This window comes from Anomaloglossus baeobatrachus, chromosome 1, assembly GCF_048569485.1.
Source record: "Anomaloglossus baeobatrachus isolate aAnoBae1 chromosome 1, aAnoBae1.hap1, whole genome shotgun sequence".
NCBI classification, from domain to species: domain Eukaryota; kingdom Metazoa; phylum Chordata; class Amphibia; order Anura; family Aromobatidae; genus Anomaloglossus; species Anomaloglossus baeobatrachus.
The window spans coordinates 920,751,025-920,772,688 of NC_134353.1; the positions used below are offsets into that span (position 1 = coordinate 920,751,025).

The 21,664-nt window shown below is 48.1% G+C and overlaps 1 protein-coding gene across 3 annotated transcripts in view; it reads left to right on the forward strand.

Moving 5' to 3' along the window:
- Window positions 1-21,664, forward strand: part of SKA1 (spindle and kinetochore associated complex subunit 1) — a 158,330-nt gene that overhangs the window by 125,702 nt on the left and 10,964 nt on the right. The window contains exons 2-7 of one of the 3 annotated variants that reach the window (XM_075327851.1): window positions 10,855-11,004; window positions 11,102-11,299; window positions 14,387-14,474; window positions 16,109-16,233; window positions 17,619-17,710; window positions 18,838-18,972. In XM_075327851.1, the coding sequence (XP_075183966.1) occupies window positions 14,387-14,474; window positions 16,109-16,233; window positions 17,619-17,710; window positions 18,838-18,972 (440 nt within the window). In that variant the 5' untranslated portion in view covers window positions 10,855-11,004; window positions 11,102-11,299. Of the gene's footprint in view, window positions 1-10,854; window positions 11,005-11,101; window positions 11,300-11,364; window positions 11,407-14,386; window positions 14,475-16,108; window positions 16,234-17,618; window positions 17,711-18,837; window positions 18,973-21,664 lie in introns of those variants that run through there. The other 2 variants (XM_075327860.1, XM_075327842.1) reach the window with 2 other exon arrangements.

The following is a 21,664-nucleotide window of genomic DNA, read 5'->3' on the forward strand; positions in this document are numbered from 1 at the left end:
AAAAAATGGAAGAGATACAAAATGAGTGTCAATCGACATCGATCTGGGGCACCGTGCAAAATGTCACCTCGTGGGGTATCCAGGATCATGAGAAAGGTGAGAGATCAGCCTAAAACTACACGGGGGGGAACTTGTTAGTGATCTCAAGGCAGCTGGGACCACTATCACCTAGAAAACCATTGGTAACACATTACATCGTAATGGATTAAAATCCTGCAGTGCCCGCAAAGTCCCAATGCTCAAGAAGACCCATGTGCAGCCGCCCCGTCTGAAGAAGGCCCATGTACACCCGGCCCGTTTGAGGAAGGCCCATGTGCAGCCAGCCCGTCTGAAGAAGGCCCATGTACACCCGGCCCGTTTGAGGAAGGCCCATGTGCAGCCGGCTCGTTTGAAGAAGGCCAATGTGCAGCCGGCCCATCTGAAGAAGGCACATGTGCAGCCGGCCCGTCTGAAGAAGGCCAATGTGCAGCCGGCCCATCTGAAGAAGGCACATGTGCAGCCGGCCCGTCTGAAGAAGGCCAATGTGCAGCCGGCCCGTCTGAAGAAGGCCAATGTGCAGCCGGCCCGTCTGAAGAAGGCCAATGTGCAGCCGGCCCGTCTGAAGAAGGCCAATGTGCAGCCGGCCCGTCTGAAGAAGGCCAATGTGCAGCCGGCCCGTCTGAAGAAGGCCAATGTGAAGCCAGACCATCTGAAGTTTGCCAATGACACCTGGATGATTCTGACAGTGATTGGGACAAGGTGCTGTGGTCAGATGAGACAAAAATTAAGCTCTTTAGCCTGAACTCAACTTTCCGTGTTTGGAGGAAGAAAAATGCTGCTTATGACCCAAAGAACACCATCCCCACTGTCAAGCATGAGGTGGAAACATTATGTTTGTTGGAGTGTTTCTCTGCTAAGGGCACAGAAGTACTTCACCGCATCAATGAGACAATGAATGGAGCCATGTACTGTAAAATCCTGAGTGACAACCTCATTCCCTCCGCCAGGACATATTAATAATGGGTCTTGGCTTTGTCTTCCAGCACCACAATGACCCAAAACATACAGCCAAGACAACAAAGGAGTGGCTCAAAAAGAAGCACATTAAGGTCATGGAGTGGCCTAGCAGTCTTCAGACCTTAATCCCAAAGAAACCTTATGGACGAGCTGAAGCTCCGAGTGGCCAAGCAACAGCCTCATAGATGATCTGCGAAGAGGAGTGGACCAAAATTCCTCCTGACATGTGCGCAAACCTCATCATCAACTACAAAAAACGTCTGACTGCTGGGCTGCCAACGAGGGGGACGGCCACCAAGTATTAAGTCTTGTTTGCCAGAAGGATCAAATATTTATTTCTCTCTGAAAAATGCAAGCAAATTTGAATAATGTGATTTTTTTTATTTTATTTTGGATATTCTATCACTGTTAAAATTAACCTACCCTTAAAATTATAGACTGTTCATGTCTTTGTCAGTGGGCAAACGTACAAGATCAGCAAGGGATCAAATACTTATTTCCTTCAATGTACATGTCAGACTGATTGAAGAGTGCTATAATAAGCACTTATATATAAAATACTCCATGCCTTTCCCCTACAAAATGAGAGCTTCTTCAGGAGTAAAGAAAAAAAACACAAGTTCATACGTGTACGGTGGCAAAACCTTGAAACCAGTACAATTGGTAAAGAATCCACCTGATTAACACTGCTTAGCATAAACAATGAAGACAAGGGTGTGAATAATCAGTGAAATAAAGTGCTAGTGCAATGGAAGAGGTAAACCTTCAGCCATAAAAATTACTGAACAATGCTGCCAGCATAAGGCTATGTGCACACAGTGCGTTTTTTGCGGCGTTTTTCGGGTGCGTTTTTGGCCTCAAAACTGCATGACTTTGCTTCCCCAGCAAAGTCTATGAGTTTTCATTTTTGCTGATCGCACACAACTTTTTTTTAAGCTGCGTTTTTGAGCTTAAAAAAAAAAAAATGGACATGTCAATTCTTTCCTGCGTTTTCCCCCCATGCAATGCATTGGAAAAACGCAGAAAAACGCATAGATCAAAAACGCTGCAAAACGTGAAATGAGCAGCTTTTTGATTGGCAGCAGCTGCCGATCAGCTGATAGCTGGTGTGGGTATTAATAGTGATTCCCGCCCCCCTGCCTGTACGTTTTCCCCCTCTTATTTTTGCTAGTTCTATTATAGAATCGTTTTACTAAGTGACTAGAAGGACCTCTGCTGATGTCATACCCATGTGACCAGGAGGGGCAGGGCCTCAGCCAACATAGCTGATACCAGGAAGCAACATTATTTTTCTGTTGGCTGAGGATCCGCCCCTTCTGGTCACATGGTCACAAACGCAGCCAAAAACGCACCAAATCGCGGTAAAAACGCATGCGTTTGTGCCGTGTTTTTTTGCCGCAGGTGCGTTTTTAGCGGCCAAAAACGCACAAAAACGCAGCGTCAAAAAAACGCAGCGTGTGCACATAGCCTAACAATTAACTAAGGTACTTAAAAGGAACCTGTCAGGTCCCATATGCCCTCAACCCAGCAGAATTCAAGTGTATGCCAAAATTTCCTGCATAATAACTTTCTCTGCATAATGATACAGGGCTGGTTAGGCAGGGAATTTTGACATACACATGTGAATTCTACTGGCTTGAGGGCATAAGGGACCTGATAGGGATATACAGTGCCTTGCGAAAGTATTTGCCCCTCTTGAATTTTTCAACCTTATCCCACATTTCAGGCTTCAAACATAAAATATAAAAAAATTTTAATGTTATGGTGAAGAATCAACAACAAGTGGGACACAATTGTGAAGTTGAATGAAATTTATTGCTTACTTTAAATTTTTGTAAAAAATAAAAAACTGAAATTGGGGCGTGCAATATTATTCGGCCCCTTTACTTTCAGTGCAGCAAACTCACTCCAGAACTTCATTGAGGATCTCTGAATGATCCAATGTTGTCCTAAATGACTGATGATGATAAATATAAGCCTCCTGTGTGTAATCAAGTCTCCGTATAAATGCACCTGCTCTGTGATAGTCTCAGTGTTCTGTTTAAAGCACAGAGAGCATCATGAAGACCAAGGAACACAACAGTCAGGTCCGTGATACTGTTGTGGGGAAGTTTAAAGCCGGATATGGTTGCAAAAAGATTTCCAAAACTTTAAACATCCCAAGAAGCACTGTACAAGCGATCATATTGAAATGAAAGGAGTATCATACCACTGCAGATCTACCAAGACCCGGCCGTCCCTCAAAAATTTCATGTCAAACAAGGAGAAGACTGATCAGAGATGCAGCCAAGAGGCCCCTGATCACTCTGGATGAACTGCAGAGATCTACAGCTGAGGTGGAGAGTCTGTCCATAGGACAACAATCAGTCGTACACTGCACAAATCTGGCCTTTATGGAAGAGTGGCAAGAAGAAAGCCACTTCTCAAAGATATCCATAAAAAGTGTAGTTTAAAGTTTGCCACAAGCCACTGGGAGACACACCAAACATGTGGAAGAAGGTGCTCTGGTCAGATAAAGCCAAAATCGAACTTTATATTTGGCGTAAAAGCAACACAGCTCATCACCCTGAGCACACCATCCCCACTGTCCAACATGGTGGTGGCAGCATCATGGTTTGGGCCTGCTTTTCTTCAGCAGGGACAGGGAAGATGGTTAAAATTGATGGGAAGATGGATGGAGCCAAATACAGAACCATCCTTTAAGAAAACCTGTTGGAGTCTGCAAAAGACCTGAGACTGGGACGGAGATTTGTCTTCCAACAAGACAATGATCCCAAACATAAAGCAAAATCTACAATGGAATGGTTCACAAATAAACGTATCAAGGTGTTAGAATGGCCAAGTCACAGTCCAGACCTGAACCCAATCGAGAATCTGTGGAAAGAGCTGAAAACCGCTGTTCACAAACGCTCTCCATCCAACCTCACTCAGCTCCAGCTGTTTACAAAGCAAGAATGGGCGAGAATTTCAGTCTCTCGATGTGAAAAACTGATAGACACATACCCAAAGCGACTGCAGCTGTAATCGCAGCAAAAGGGGACGCTACAAAGTATTAACTTAAAGGGGATGAATAATATTGCACGCCCCAATTTTCAGTTATTTATTTTTTGCAAAAATTTAAAATAAGCAATAAATATCATTCAACTTCACAATTGTGTCCCACTTGTTGTTGATTCTTCACCATAATATTAAAAATTTTTATCTTTAAGTTTGAAGCCTGAAATGTGGGAAAAGGTTGATAAATTCAAAGGATATACGGATAAGGCTGCACATCAAACTTAGATAATGGTATAATGCCTCAAGCATATGGACAAATATTGGAATATACAATGAAAAATGCTACTTGCTAATTTGAACATGTGAAGCTGTGTTCACATTCAGAAAAAAACTACATATAACTATAATATATATATTATGAGTGCAAGCCAAAAATTACATACTATATACGGATAAGGCTGCACATCCTATTCAGTTATATGTAGTTTTTTTCTGAATGTGAACACAGCTCCGCCCCTTTCGGCCATGTTTTTTCCATCTCCTATATAAGAAAGTCCTTAGTTACCCCTCTCCACCCATAGCAGTTTTTAATTGCAATGAGATGACACACAGTTAGGGTCACAGAGCTAGGGACCCCAATATAGAGATATGCCTTGACGAGGCCTTGGGGCTCAGTTACATTGATCAATGCGATTGCTAAATATCTCCTTTTTCCTAATATTCATGGCAGGTATGCAATTCATTATTCACATGTTCAAATTAGCAAGTAGCATTTTTCATTGTATATTCCAATATTTGTCCATATGCTTGAGGCATTATACCATTATCTAAGTTTGATGTGCAGCCTTATCCGTATATAGTATGTAATTTTTGGCTTGCACTCATAATATATATATTAGTGCTCACTTCAGTTATCCTATTCAGTTATATGTAGTTTTTTTCTGAATGTGAACACAGCTCCGCCCCTTTCGGCCATGTTTTATCCATCTCCTATATAAGAAAGTCCTTAGTTACCCCTCTCCACCCATAGCAGTTTTTAATTGCAATGAGATGACACACAGTTAGGGTCACAGAGCTAGGGACCCCAATATAGAGATATGCCTTGACGAGGCCTTGGGGCTCAGTTACATTGATCAATGCGATTGCTAAATATCTCCTTTTTCCTAATATTCATGGCAGGTATGCAATTAATTATTCACATGTTCAAATTAGCAAGTAGCATTTTTCATTGTATATTCCAATATTTGTCCATATGCTTGAGGCATTATACCATTATCTAAGTTTGATGTGCAGCCTTATCCGTATATAGTATGTAATTTTTGGCTTGCACTCATAATATATATATTAGTGCTCACTTCAGTTATCCTATTCAGTTATATGTAGTTTTTTTCTGAATGTGAACACAGCTCCGCCCCTTTCGGCCATGTTTTTTCCATCTCCTATATAAGAAAGTCCTTAGTTACCCCTCTCCACCCATAGCCGTTTTTAATTGCAATGAGATGACACACAGTTAGGGTCACAGAGCTAGGGACCCCAATATAGAGATATGCCTTGACGAGGCCTTGGGACTCAGTTACATTGATCAATGCGATTGCTAAATATCTCCTTTTTCCTAATATTCATGGCAGGTATGCAATTCATTATTCACATGTTCAAATTAGCAAGTAGCATTTTTCATTGTATATTCCAATATTTGTCCATATGCTTGAGGCATTATACCATTATCTAAGTTTGATGTGCAGCCTTATCCGTATATAGTATGTAATTTTTGGCTTGCACTCATAATATATATATTAGTGCTCACTTCAGTTATCCTATTCAGATAAATTCAAAGGGGCTGAATACTTTCGCAAGGCACTGTATACTATGTGGACTATCCAGACCTTAAAGGGAACCTGTAATCAGGTTTTTCCTTATGAGCTGTGGCTACCACCAGTATGCTAGTATTCCAGAATACTGTATATAAGAGCCAAGGCTGCTCTGTATAACATAAAAAACACCTTTATTCTACCTATTTAGCGGGCCAGTCTGATGGGTGTTCCTGCTTTCGGTCCAGCGCCTTCTCCATCTTGTGCGATCGCCGTCCTCCTGCCCAGCCCCGAGTATGATGCATCTTATGTCATCCACACAGAAGCTTCCATTGTGCTCCTGCGCACTTTTAGCTTTCCTGCTGAGGGTATGGCGCACTGGAGAACCAGGTACACGCACATTTAGGCCCCCACAGTACACCAGTTTCCCAAAGGGTTACATCAGCCGACCTGAAACCCTAGTCACCTCCCCCCCTCAGTGCAAGACAGGCACACCAGTGGGCGTGACCAGGCGGTTGGGACACGCCCACCTAGGGGACTAGACAGCCCAGGGCGGGAAAAACAAGCAGATAAGTTTTGGTTCAAGTGTGGAGCTCAGACCAGTGTCAGGGTCTGCAGCTAGAAATCTGACAGATGCCAGGGTTGGAGGCCTGGGTGCCTCTGGCTAGGTGGCAGATGGTAGCCATAGTCTGCACGAGACGGGAAGACGGCCAGGGGATCCAGAGTGGACCGGGACAGGGTAGTGGGCCGCCGGTGCAGCCACCGGAGAACCGACCGGAAACCGTACGCACAGAAAGGGGGTACTCGGACCCTGAAGTCGGGACCGAAACCAGCGGCCCAGATAATTCACCGATTGAGGCCAGAATTATAGGTTCTGTCCCAACCTAAGTCCCGAAAAGTAGACAACCACCCACAGAGAAGGGATAGTGGCCATCACCAGGGCCTGTAGATCCCACGGGTCAGCGTCAGACGGGCATGGCTCCCAAACAAAGAACCGGGAGCGGGAACCTGAGTTACACACCAGGCAGTCCCATTTTCCACAAACAGTGCAGAGGAGAAAGACTCAACTACCACACCCGGGTGAGGAAGTAAATGCACCCGTCTGCGGAGGCCGGCCACCACCAATTTGGTTTACCACAGGACTTGTGTACTTCTTCTAATCGTGAGTACCATCCCCGGCCTGGCCAGGCGCGCCGGCCCCTGCACCATCACTGCTCAGCGCAAAGACACTGGGCCCCGGGGCATCCATCCCTGCCCACGGAGGGGTTAACATCTTGCTGCCGCAATATCTCCCCCGGGTGCCCCATAACCGCAGCGGTGGTGTCCCACTTCACCACACACTGTGGGTGGCGTCACAGACAACCTCCCTTGTATATATAACCCCCCTTTTCACTCGTGGGCGGCGGAGCGCTGCTCAAGCCTGGATCCGGTTTCCACTAGAGCCACGGAGAAGCCCCGGATCCGAGCATCCCCTCGCGGAGGTCTGGCCCCCCGTCCGCGACAAGGGTAGAGCACAGCATTCTAATGCACAGGCGCTAACAAAAGTCAAAGACCACCCGCACATGCGCACTACAATACAATGATCTGCCCTCAGCTGGGTAGATCAAAATGCGCATGCGCAGGAGTACAATGGAGGCCTCACTGTGAATTATGCAGGACATGTCATCCACATGGAGCTGGGCAGGAGGATGGCGACTGCACAAGATGGAGGAGGCGACGGACCGAGAGCAGCGACACCCATCGGACTGGACTGCTCCCTAGGCGAGTATAATAAAGGTGGGGTTTTTTTACATTATACAGAGCGGCCTGGGCTCTTATATACAGTATTCTAGAATGCTTGATGGGTTCTTCTTAAAATCCGAATGTAGTTTACCGAGGGTGGTGAAGAGGGATCACAGGAGACAGTGGTAATGCTATGCGGTGTGCTGCCCACGCTGCTCTGTGCGGCGTTGTTCTGTGCATCAGGCGGCGTGGCTCTGCTCTGAGTGGGGCTGGTGATGTGGTCCTGCTCTGTGCGGGGCTGCTCTGCTCTCTGCGGGGCTGGTGATGTGGCCCTGTTCTGTGCAGTTCTGCTCTGCTGTGTTCTGCTCTGTGCGGCGGGCGGTCATTCTGAAGATATCGGCGGTTGGCGGTCAGGGCTTCAAATAATGGCGCCTAGAGTCAGCACATGTGCAGATGGAGCTCTCAGTTCAATCTCTCATCTGCATATGCCCAAACTCTGACCACCATTATTCGAAGCTCTCACAACCGACCACCGACATCTTCAGAATGGTCGGTGACTCACCACCTCCCCCGCACAGCAGAGCCGCGTCATAAGCCCCGCACAGAAGAGCCGCGCCACCATTCCCGCACAGAGCAGCGTCCGCAGTGAGTATCAAGGCCCCCCTCTGTACCACTGGCAACACTGCAGTATTACAGTATCGCCCCTGGCTCCTGTGACACCCGGTCCGCTGCTGTCCCCTCTCCCTGATAAAACACCACCGGATTATAAAACGGACACCATATTTATTTTTCTTTCTACTTTTTTGTCTCCAAATTTGGGGTGCGTCTTATAATCTGGTGCGTCTTATAAAACGAAAAATATGGTAATAAAAAAAAGCCTTTTATTTTGATACACAGCCAAGGTAAGCGCACGGCTGGGGGCTTCAGTCTGTAGCCATATGCTTTATCTGTGCTGGGCATCATAATATGGGGGGGCCCTATGCCAATTTCTTTATTTATTTTTACACTACAAGGACACAGACAGCGTGTGATTCCAAACAATCACAGATGCCATCACACAGGGTGGGGGCACGGTCTTACTGCAATCAATCTCAAGCTGGGAAGCAGTGAATATGTATGGGGTTAATGAGCGGCCCCGGAAGCAGTGTTACAGCTCTGCAGGAGACTCGGTAAGTATAACGCTCCTGCTTTATTCCTTATTTTCTTTATCTTAATTTTTAATTATTCAGATGGCTGAATCCGAACAGTTACACGGAGTTCCCTCAGAACTCAGTAGTCTTGGTCCGTGCACGGACACTAGGTATCCGTTAAAGATCCCGAACTTTATAGTTTGGGTTTGCTCATAATTACTTAAAATTACTGGAATAGCATATCCATCTTGAACTGTCCTTCCACCTCTCCTCATGCTCTCTCTTTGACTGGTTACAATCTGGCTTCCGACCGCATCACTCTCCTGAAACTGCCCTAACTAAACTCACTAATCACCTACTAACTGCCAAAGCCAAGCGACACTACTCTGTCCTCCTCCTCCTGGACCTGTCCTCTCCCTCCGACACAGTGAACCATTCCCTCCTATTACAGATTCTTTCATCTTTTGGCATCAGAGACTTGTCCCTATCTTGGATCACTTGGCACCTACCTGACCGTTGTCCTTATCTTGGATCACTTTACACATACCTGACCATTGTCCTTATCTTGGATCACTTTACACCTACCTGACCGGACATTCAGCATCTCACACTTCCTCTCCTCGCCCCCTATCTATTAGTGCCCCCAAAGGTTCGTTCTGGGACCCCTCCTTTCTTCCATCTATAGCTTTGTCCTGGAAAGCTCATATAGTCCTACAGATTCCAGTATCATCTCTATGCGGATCATAACCAGATCTACCGCTCTGGACCCAAGATCACCTCCTTACTAACCAAAATCCCACAATATCTGTCTGCTATTTCATCCTTTTTTGTGGACAAATAGGAATTCATCATCTTTCCCTCATCTCATTCAATCCCCCCCACCAGACTTATCTATCTAAGTCAATGGCTGCTCACATTCCCCAGTCACACGTGCTCACTGCTTTGGGTTAACCCCAGACTCTGCTCTCTCCTTAAAGTCACATATCCAAGCCCTTTCCACTTCCTGCCAACACCAGTTCAAAAATGTCTCCTGGATCCGTACATTCCTTAACCAAGATTCTGCAAAAACACTAGTGCATGACCTCATCTTCTCCCGCCGCAACTACTGCAACCGCCTGCTCTGTGGCCTCTCTTCTAAAACTGTTGCACCCCTCCAATCTATCTTACACTCTACTACACGACTAATCCAGCTCTCCCCTCACTATTCCCCGGCCTCTCATCTCTGCCAATCTCTTCACTGGCTTCTCATTGCCCAAAGACTCCAGTTCAAAACCGTGACATACAACCTGTCTCCTCCATACATCTCCTCCCCTTTTCTCACAATTGCATACAAGATTTCTCCCGCGCCTCCCCCCATACTCTGAAATGCTGTACCCCAACACATCAGACTCTCACCTACCTTGGAAACCTTCAAAAGGAATCTGAAAACCCACCTCTTCCGACAATCCTACAACCTGCAGTAACCCACAGTCCACCATAGCGCCACATGACCTACTCTTCCCTCACCTACAGTATCCTCACCCCTTCCCTGTATACTGTGAGCCCTCGTGGGCAGGGTCTTTTCTCCTCCTGTACACTGTGAGCCCTCGCGGGCAGGGTCCTCTCTCCTCCTGTACCCTCACCCCTTCCCTGTAGACTGTGAGCCCTCGCGGCCAGGGTCCTCTCTCCTCCTATACCCTCACCCATCCCCTGTAGACTGTGAGCCCTCGCGGGCAGGGTCCTCTCTCCTCCTATACCCTCACCCATCCCCTGTAGACTGTGAGCCCTCGCGGGCAGGGTCCTCTCTCCTCCTATACCCTCACCCATCCCCTGCAGACTGTGAGCCCTCGTGGGCAGGGTCCTCTCCCCTCCTGTACCCTCACTCATCCCCTGTAGACTGTGAGCCCTCACGGACAGGGTCCTCTCCCCTCCTGTCCCCTTACCCATCCGCCGTAGACTGTGAGCCCTCGTGGGCAGGGTCCTCTCCCCTCCTGTCCCCTTACCCATCCGCCGTAGACTGTGCCCTCGCAGGAGGGTCCTTTCTCCTCCTATACCTTGTATTGTGTATGATTATTGTTCTTGTCTATGTATGCCCCTTTTTCACATGTCAAGCGCCATGGAATAAATGGTGCTATTATAAAAATAATAATAATAATTAATAATAAAATCTAAAAAATATATAAAACTGCACTTTTTGCTGAACTTTTTTTTTTTTTAAACAGTTTTTGCAGTCAACTAATCTTAATCAGCAAACCTGGTGTTTCCCATGAGGAGGGAAAAAAAGCCCCATAAGCGCTGCTCACATATTTCTACTGAAATCCACCCGAATATGCAATAAAATTACCCAGGACTATTGTTGTGGGCTCCTGAAGGTATGTATAATGGCCAGTTACATATAAACCAGGCGCAGGCTGGATGCTGCAGCACTATGGTAACGCACAACTCTCCAGCTGCTCTTTGCTTCCACAGGTCCGCGTCTACACTGGGACCTTTCCCGTACCGTCGGCAGGTGAATGCGGTCTTCAGAAATATGGCCGCCCGGAGACATTCTGTGCTTCCTGCGCGACCTCTAGTGTCTAGACGGTTTTGATTGGCTGATGGCTGTGACGTCAGCAGCGCGCTCGCCGGTTTTGATTTGAATTCCCCGGTCCCGGGAGCGGCTGTAAGGTCGGTGACTGCGGAGTTATACAGCGCGTGTGTGCACTGTGTGCACTGTACCACTGTTCTTTCATAATTGCAGGAGTCCTCATAGTGTAGAGAAAGACACTGACCATGTAAAACCCCCTGCAGCAGTGCCGCATAGCCCCCATAACAGAGCCAGCAGTGCAAAGCCCCTCTAGAGTGCCCCCCTATATCAGAGCCCCTCCAGAGTGCCCCCTATATCGTAGCCCCTCCAGAGTGCCCCCTATATCGTAGCCCCTCCAGAGTGCCCCCTATATCGTAGCCCCTCCAGAGTGCCCCCTATATCGTAGCCCCTCCAGAGTGCCCCCTATATCGTAGCCCCTCCAGAGTTCCCCCTATATCGTAGCCCCTCCAGAGTACCCCCTATATCGTAGCCCCTCCAGAGTGCCCCCTATATCGTAGCCCCTCCAGAGTGCCCCCTATATCGTAGCCCCTCCAGAGTGCCCCCTATATCGTAGCCCCTCCAGAGTGCCCCCTATATCGTAGCCCCTCCAGAGTGCCCCCTATATCGTAGCCCCTCCAGAGTGCCCCCTATATCGTAGCCCCTCCAGAGTGCCCCCTATATCGTAGCCCCTCCAGAGTGCCCCCTATATCGTAGCCCCTCCAGAGTGCCCCCTATATCGTAGCCCCTCCAGAGTTCCCCCTATATCGTAGCCCCTCCAGAGTGCCCCCTATATCGTAGCCCCTCCAGAGTGCCCCCTATATCGTAGCCCCTCCAGAGTGCCCCCTATATCGTAGCCCCTCCAGCGTGCCCCCTATATCGTAGCCCCTCTAGCGTGCCCCCTATATCGTAGCCCCTCTAGCGTGCCCCCTATATCGTAGCCCCTCTAGAGTGCCCCCTATATCGTAGCCCCTCTAGAGTGCCCCCTATATCGTAGCCCCTCTAGAGTGCCCCCTATATTAGAGCTCCTCCACAGTGCCTCCTATATCGTAGCCCCTCTAGAGTGCCCCCTATATTAGAGCCCCTCTAGAGTGCCCCCTATATTAGAGCTCCTCCACAGTGCCTCCTATATCGTAGCCCCTCTAGAGTGCCCCCTATATTAGAGCCCCTCTAGAGTGCCCCCTATATTAGAGCTCCTCCACAGTGCCTCCTATATCGTAGCCCCTCTATGGTGACCACATATCTGAGCCCTGTCATTGTGTCCACATTTCAGAGACCCTCCAAGATTCCCTTTCTCGGGTGCCCCTATTTCAGAGCCCCCAATAGATTGCAACCCTCCATGGTGCTCCCATTTCAGAGACCCCCACCCCCCTGCAGAGTGGCCACTTACAGCGGTGTTTACAGTTGCCAGAGGCTTGCTATGTGCCCACGGGAGCTTGCTTCTGCGGATTTTGCCGTGGGAAAACCTGCGGATTTATCTGGATTTTCCAGATAAATCCGCAGGTTTCACCAAGTACAGACACTCCCCATGTTATCCTATGGGACATGGGGAGTGTCTGTGTCCACGCTGCGCAATGTACGGCTGCCTTAGGCTACGTGCCCACGGGAGCTCGCACCTGCTGATATATCCGCAGGTACGGCCGCAGGTTTACCGCAGCTGCCCGCCGGCATCCGCAGCTATTTTGAGCTGCGGTAGTTCAACGAAATAGCTGCAGAAAACCTGCGGGCATTCGTGCGGCTTACCTTTTTTCTGCAGATAAATCCGCAGGTTTAATTTCCCGTGGGCGCATAGCCTTAAGTGGAGGCCATGGCACACAATTGTTCCATGGCACACAAATGGGTTAAAGTTAAGTACAAGTGTACAGGATGCGGATCGTCATCAAATCTGAACGGTCCCTGACAGCACTGCTTGTAGTCACCCCATAATAGAGCACTCTTATTACAGAAAAAGTCATACTGCCCCATAAGGCTATGTTCACACTAGAAAAATGATTTTTCTTAAGAAATTTCTTAAGAAATTTCTTAAGAGTGCACCTGTGTTAAAAAACGCACCAAAAACGCACCTGCGTTTTTGGTGCGTTTTAGGTCCGTTTTTGGTGCGTTTTAGGTCCGTTTTTGGTGCGTTTTTACCGCTGGTTGCTCCCTGCGTTATTGTGCCAATTATCTATGGCAAAAAACGCAGTTAGCTGCAGAAAAGAAGTGACATGCTCATTCTTTTTCTTAAGAAAATCTACTGAAAGAATTTTCTTAAGAAAAAAAACGCAGTGTGTGCACAGCTAATTTTTTTTGCCATAGGTTTTGCTGGGGAATGTCTGCAGAAAGGTTACAAGAATTTCTCAAGAAATTTCTGCAGCAAAAACGGACCAAAAACGGACCAAAAACGCAGGTAAAAAACGCAGTGTGTGAACACAGCCTAACAGCATTACCATGATCCATCATAACAGAATCTTGACACAGTGCCCCATAAACGTTCTTGTCATAGTGCCCCCATATTAGAGCCGGCATTAGTGTACAACCTTTTCTCCCATAAAAGAGCAAACCAGAGTTCCCCCATAATAGGACAATCTCTAGAAACCCAATAAAAACACCCACAGTGTGTGCCAGTAATAGGAGGCACCGCGAGTGACGGGGGCACTAACAGTGATGGAGAGCACCACCAGTGACAAGGGGCACCACCAGTGATGGAGAGCACCATCAGTGACAAGGGGCACCACCAGTGAAGGGGGGCACCATCAGTGACAAGGGGCACCACCAGTGAAGGAGGGCACCACCAGTGCTAGGGGGCACCATCAGTGACAAGGGGCACCACCAGTGAAGGAGAGCACCACCAGTGTTAGGGGGTATCACCACTGCTAGGAGGCACTATCAGTGCTAGGGGGCACCACCAGTGAAAGAGGGCATCACTAGTGACAGGGGGCACTACAAATTATAGATGGCACCACAGTGCAGCAGTCAGTGGCCGATAACAAGAGCGTGGCACAGTATCCCCATCATAAAACCACATAGAGTGCCCATATAACAGAAGCAGGTACAACTTGTGCCGAGGTCCTCTGCCACCTTGGTGCACAAGTTCCTGTGTCCCTTTACCCTGACCAGCCCCCTCCATTCTGCTCTGCCCATTACCAGCCATATCCTGGCCCCACCCCTACTTATCACTGCCTTGATATTCATTCCCAGTGTTTTGGTGACAGATGGAGACCCCGGACACGGACGATTTATGTTTCCACGTCAATTCCAAAATTTCTATCATCAAGAAGACATTGCAGTTGCGTCACATCGGTGAGTGTTCCCTGCTGTCAGCTCGGGGATCGGGCACCCCACAATGTTCTGTATGGAGGAACGGCGCCCCCTGGGTATATTCCCTATTAGGAAATATGACACCATTGTCCCCAGCTCAGTAGTCCCACAATGAGCCAGAGAGGAGGGCGCACCTCTGTATTCTAGTCATCCATGTATTACAGATCAGCTTCTCCTCCTTCACCTCCTTCTCCTCCTTCTTTTCCTCCTCATCCTCCCCCTTTTTTCTCCTCTCCCTTTTCTCCTCCCTCTTTTTTCTCCTCCCTCTTTTTTCTCCTCCCTCTTTTTTCTCCTCCCTCTTTTTTCCCCTCCCTCTTTTTTCTCCTCCCTCTTTTTTCTCCTCCCTCTTTTTTCTCCTCCCTCTTTTTTCTCCTCCCTCTTTTTTCTCCTCCCTCTTTTTTCTCCTCCCTCTTTTTTCTCCTCCCCCTTTTTTTCTCCTCCCCCTTTTTTTCTCCTCCCCCTTTTTTTCTCCTCCCCCCTTTTTTTTTCCTCCCCCTTTTTTCTTTTCCCCCTTTTTCCCCTCCCCTTTTTTTCCTTCTCCCCCTCTTTTCTCCTCCCCCTTTTTTCTTTTCCCCCTTTTTCCCCCTCCCCTTTTTTTTCCTTCTCCCACTCTTTTCTCCTCCCTCTTTTTTCTCCTCCCCCTTTTTTCTCCTCCCCCTTTTTTTTCCACCTATTTTTCTCCTCCCCCTTTTTCTCGTCCCCCTCCTTTTTTCTCGTCCCCCTCCTTTTTTCTCGTCCCCCTCCTTTTTTCTCGTCCCCCTCCTTTTTTCTCGTCCCCCTCCTTTTTTCTCGTCCCCCCCTCCTTTTTTCTCGTCCCCCTCCTTTTTTCTCGTCCCCCTCCTTTTTTCTCGTTCCCCCTCCTTTTTTCTCGTCCCCCTCTTTTTTTCTCGTCCCCCTCCTTTTTTCTCGTCCCCCTCCTTTTTTCTCGTCCTCCTTTTTTCTCGTCCTCCTTTTTTCTCCTCCCCCTTCTTTCTCCTCCCCCTTCTTTCTCCTCCCCCTTCTTTCTCCTCCCCCTTCTTTCTCCTCCCCCTTCTTTCTCCTCCCCTTCTTTCTCCTCCCCTTCTTTCTCCTCCCCCTTCTTTCTCCTCCCCCTTCTTTCTCCTCCCCCTTCTTTCTCCGCCCCTTCTTTCTCCGCCCCCTTCTTTCTCCGCCCCCTTCTTTCTCCGCCCCCTTTTTTCTCCTCCCCCCCTTCCTCCCTCCCCTTACCACTCCCCTTTTTTTCTCCTCCCCCATTTTCTCCTCCCCATTTTCTCCTCCCCCCATTTCCTCCTCCCCCCCATTTCCTCCTCCCCCCCATTTTCTCCTCCCCCCATTTTCTCCTCCCACTTTTTTTTCTCCTCCCCCTTTTTTTTCTCCTCCCCCTTTTTTTTCTCCTCCCCCTTTTTTTTCTCCTCCCCCTTTTTTTCTCCTCCCCCTTTTTTTTTCTCCTCCCCTTTTTTTTTCTTCTCCCCCCTTTTTTTCTCCTCCCCATGACAGGCTTTGTTGGACCCTTCTTATTTGCTTTATTAACTATAAAACGCATGACTCGTTACTAGTGACGTGTTTTAGGGGGTCTCCCGGTGATTATGATGGAGGCCCCACCGCTGTATAACATTTGTGTCTCCGCCTATATACAGGTCAGGACCCCTCTTTGGGGAACGTGCTCCGTAAAGTGGCCTATGAGCTGCACCTTCTGTGCGAGCTCCTGAATAAAGTGGAGACAGAAGTTCAGAGGCAAGAAAGTATCGCAAAGTCCCTGAAGGTGAGATGGGGGGAGACGTGGCCGCTGTGTTTGGCTGGGTGAATGGTCGGCAATGGGTAGAGGAAGTGCTGAGTATCGTGTCCAAGGATGAGGAGGAAAATTGGGGAGGGGGACAAAGCTGAAAGTATTGCAGACCGTCTGTACAATGGTGACATTATGGTGGAGTCCAATAGAAAAAATAAGCCTGGCTCACTATCTAGTTGGGTTCTCTGGCGAAAAATCGACCTCAGATAAATAAATATAGCTCCGGCACTCCTTAGAGAAAAATGCAAAAAGTCTCGGGTGGTGCTGAATAAGTTTTTATTAAACCAAGAGATGAAGTCTGTCCCAACGTTTCGGTCTACAACAGACCTTTTTCAAGGGATCTATCAGACTGACAAAATAAACAAAAAAACAAAAACAGAAAGAAAAATGAATATACAATAAAGAAATATATCATCACGAAGGAAATTTTACAAAAATGGATAAGGGGAAACATAGCATGGTATAATGCAGCATTATAGTCAAAAAATAACATCTTATGGTACAAATGTTTGCAACCGCACATAATACCCTGGAGAAAAATGATCAAGGCAACACGAAAATACAGTAAATGTATGGACATGTGATACCATGGATAGATGCCGTAACTAGTAAGTAATACATATGAACATACCTAGAGTATTGCAGAAAATAAATATGCACCAACGGACAACATGTGTAATCGTCAACCGCGTCTAACAGTAGGGTTGGGTGCTATATGAGAGAATGAAAAAACTCTTAGGTATGCGAAAAGATACATGATGAACAGTGTGAACACTGACATATAATAAGTACCTGTGACCGTATAACCCAGGTTATGTGCCACGCTAATTACACGAGAAATAGGAAGAGTCTTGTTAGCAAAACCTTGGGAGGCGAGATACTGTTTGTGTTCTAAATAAAAAAATGGTAAGAGTCAAGGGAGAAACGTACAGAATCCTACCACGGGATAACCGTGGACTATCTAAGATCATACCTGTGCATGTGCTGCCGGGCAAAAAAAGGGAGGGGGAGACCCAATGTAATGTGCAGGGTGTTATTGTATATTCATTTTTCTTTCTGTTTTTGTTTTTTTGTTTATTTTGTCAGTCTGATAGATCCCTTGAAAAAGGTCTGTTGTAGACCGAAACGTTGGGACAGACTTCATCTCTTGGTTTAATAAAAACGTATTCAGCACCACCCGAGACTTTTTGCATTTTTCTCTAAGGAGTGCCGGAGCTATATTTATTTATTATGGTGGAGTCCGACAGAGAGAAGGAGCATCATCAGCGAATGCTGGAAAGATCTGTGAAGGATCACCTGTGCCTGGAGAGCACCACATCCACTTTATTATTAATATATTCCACTTATTTCTTCTCCTTTAGGAGCTTCAGGTGACTCTAGAGAGCGACGCCAAGGACGCGACTCATCTCAGCGACAATATCCCAGCTCACCTTCCCAAGAAATGTCAAAACAGGTATATTCAGGGCCAGGGAAATCCGGTCAACCTGATCTTCTCTCTTGTTTTAGGGTCTTTTTACTCTGGCAGCTTTCTGCTCTTTTGCACCTCCTTTAATGCAAACTGTACAGCGGCGAATGATAATGTTGTTTGTTCCATGACCGGGGTGCGCGGAGATGCCTGGGCGAGCAGGGCCGGGGAAAAGACGCCTGCGCGAGCGAGGCCGGGGTAAAGACGCCTGCGAGAGCGGGGCGGGGGGGGAAGGCGCCTGTGCGAGCAGGGGCCGGGGGGAAGGCGCCTGCGGGAGCGGGGCCGGGTGGAAGGCGCCTGCGCGAGCGGGGGCCGGGGGAAAGGCGCCTGCGCGAGCGGGGCCAAGGGAAGGGCGCCTGCGCGAGCGGGGCCGGGGGAATGGCGCCTGCGCGAGCGGGGCCGGGGGAATGGCGCCTGCGCGAGCGGGGCCGGGGGAATGGCTCCTGCGCGAGCGGAGCCGGGGGAAAGGCTCCTGCGCGAGCGGGGCCGAGGGAAAGGCTCCTGCGCGAGCGGGGCCGGGTAAAAGGCTCCTGCGCGAGCGGGGCCGGGTGAAAGGCGTCTGCACGAGCGGGGCCGGGGGAAAGGCGCCTGCGCGCGCGCGGCCGGGGGAGAGACGCCTGCGCGCGCGGCCGGGGGAGAGACGCCTGCATGACCGCAGCTATGTATAAGGTGGTCAAATCCTTTACATGTAGCTATAATTGATTTTTGCGTCAGTGGCTCAGATCCCTGTGTTGTCGTATGGCAGATTTTGTTGGTTAGATCATAACTGATCCTGTAACCCCCATAAAGAGCAGCACCAGTAGCACTAGGGCAGCTCAGTGCCATTGTGTCTCCTGTTGGCTCTGCTTTTTTTTGTAAAATAACAAGATGCTCATTGTAGCCCCCAGGCGTCTATGTTCCGACCTCCCATTGTTTCCAGCCACTCACCCCCTGAGAGCCGCACTGTGCACAGACCTTTCCTGTGTTTCCTCCACGCAGACATTTGCATTATGCAGATTAGAGCCCAGCGTGCGACTGTGGACGACGCAGAATGTCCCGTCCTCGTCCGTCCCTTCCTCTGGCAATCCAGACTTCGGTCTCTGAATATTACTATCTTGTGTCATCTGTTTTCTCAGTAATTCAGTCCCAGGTGAGGAGCCTCCAGTGGAAGTGAAGGTCATCGTCCCAGAGCCGGCGAAGAAGCCTGTGAAAGAGAAACATATCAAGGAAATGGAGCTGATTACGGTGCAAGATTTTACCAATGTGCCAGCGTAAGTGACCGCGAGTAGGAATATAAGTCACCCGGTACCGGGCCAGACACTGAGAAAATAAAAAAGCCATAATGCCACTGTGTGTGTGCAGCTGCAGTGATCTGAGGTCATTGGTCATGTAGGATACCCTGAAAATACAATTACTGTGTGAGCCGCTGCAGAGAGCGGAGGCTGAGCCCCAGATTTCTGCCACGGTTTTCTTTTTTGGACCACCTCAGATAACACACATCCAATTTCCATATGGTATTAATCCGCATGTGGCTGCCCTCTGCGGTTTTTTTTTTGTTTGTTTTTTTTAATTTTACCACGGTGGTTTTCCAATGGGTAAAGTTCTCATCCGAATAAACGCAACACTGAAAAGATTGACGGTCACTTGTATGCAATTTTCAAGCGGATTTTGGTGCGGAGTACGCACTGAAATATCCATTATTTAAACACTTCAATGGTTATTTCACACTTTTTATAGTTTTTATCAGCTTGCAAATTTTTTTTGTTTTTTTTACAAGAAAAAACATAAAAAAAGGAAAACATAGAGCAAGAGCTGCATTTATGTAAAAATCAACGACAAAAGCATAATAAATAGTGATGAGCGAGCATGCTTGTCACTACTCGGTACTCGCACGAGTATCACTGTACTCGGGCTGCTCGGCGGGGACCGAGTAATCTCGCGATACTCGTGCTTTACTCGTGGTCTTCATTTCTGCATGTTGGCGCTCTTTTGAGAGCCAGCCCTCATGCAGGGATTGGCTGGCAGACCACTGCAATGCCACAGCCCTGTTAGTTGTGGAATTGCAGTGATTGGCCGGCCTGCACAGCGTCACCGAGCCTTTATATCGGCCGGCGCGCTGTGCTCTGCTCACAGCTATTCTGACAGTGAGTGTAGGGAGAGTGTCGCTGATTCAGGGAAAGCTTTGCGGCCCTTTATAGCTTTTTCAGTTGCAGGGCTGCAAACAGTGTGACCAAAAGTCCTTCTCAGGACTATTCTAGTTGTATACAGGCAGGCAGGGTATAGCCAGGTCGGAGTACAGTAGCAGAGTCCTTCTCAGGACTATTGTTGCTATATACAGGCAGGGTATAGCCAGGTCTGAATACAGGCTAGTGACCAAAAGAGTCCTTGTCAGGACTATTGTACCAGTATACAGGCAGGCAGGCAGGCAGGGTATATATAGCCATTCCTAGTGGTGACCGTATACCAGCCTTCATCATATCTGGGGCTGGTGTACACAGTGTAAAACAGTCCAGATAGTGTCTGACTTGTCTGTACTGTAATTGTCGCTCCCCAAAAAAACCTGTTAGTAGGTTATTATTGCGTCCGTGCTTGGTTTTTAAAACCGCACGTGTGTGCCTGTTGGTGGCAGCGTACAGGTGCACTGGTGTGCGTTTACCAAACTATTATATAACGCACAAGTGTAGTGTATAATACACGTCAGTCAGCAGTGGCTGATAGTGTCAGAGTTCTTAATTTTTGCTCCTAAAACCTGTGTTAGGTTATTATTGCGTCCGTGCTTGGTTTTTAAAACCGCACGTGTGTGCCTGTTGGTGGCAGCGTACAGGTGCACTGGTGTGCGTTTACCAAACTATTATATAACGCACAAGTGTAGTGTATAATACACGTCAGTCAGCAGTGGCTGATAGTGTCAGAGTTCTTAATTTTTGCTCCTAAAACCTGTGTTAGGTTATTATTGCGTCCGTGCTTGGTTTTTAAAACCGCACGTGTGTGCCTGTTGGTGGCAGCGTACAGGTGCACTGGTGTGCGTTTACCAAACTATTATATAACGCACAAGTGTAGTGTATAATACACGTCAGTCAGCAGTGGCTGATAGTGTCAGAGTTCTTAATTTTTGCTCCTAAAACCTGTGTTAGGTTATTATTGCGTCCGTGCTTGGTTTTTAAAACCGCACGTGTGTGCCTGTTGGTGGCAGCGTACAGGTGCACTGGTGTGCGTTTACCAAACTATTATATAACGCACAAGTGTAGTGTATAATACACGTCAGTCAGCAGTGGCTGATAGTGTCAGAGTTCTTAATTTTTGCTCCTAAAACCTGTGTTAGGTTATTATTGCGTCCGTGCTTGGTTTTTAAAACCGCACGTGTGTGCCTGTCGGTGGCAGCGTACAGGTGCACTTGTGTGCAATTTCCAGAAACTTTGATATAACGCACAAGTAGTGAATATACACGTCAGCAGTGCACAGCATTGCAAAATGCGCAAGGGCATTGGCAAGGAACAAGGAAGTGGACGTGATGGTGGTGCAGGCAGAGGCCGAGGTCGTGGGCAAGCTCTAATTTCGCCACAACAAAGGGCCACATCTAGTCGCTCGCACGTCCTGTCCCAAATTCTTGGGGACCGCAGCAGTACACCGCTCTTGAACCAAGACCAGTGTCAACAGGTTGTTAGTTGGATAGCGGATAATGCTTCCAGTCAGATTGGCACCACCACAAACACTCTGTCTTCCACACGGTCAAGTGTCAGTAGCCGTGATACTGCACCGCACATTTCTGAACCTGATCCTCCTTCCTACCACCAGGCTGAGTACACGTCCTCCTCGGACATTAATGATCCCACACTTGGACACTCGGAAGAGCTGTTCACGTTTCCATTCACACATTCTGGCCTCTCGCCAGCTCATATTGAAGTGGGTCATGAGGAGATCGTCTGTACAGATGGCCAAATATTTGAGCAGCCACGTTCTCAC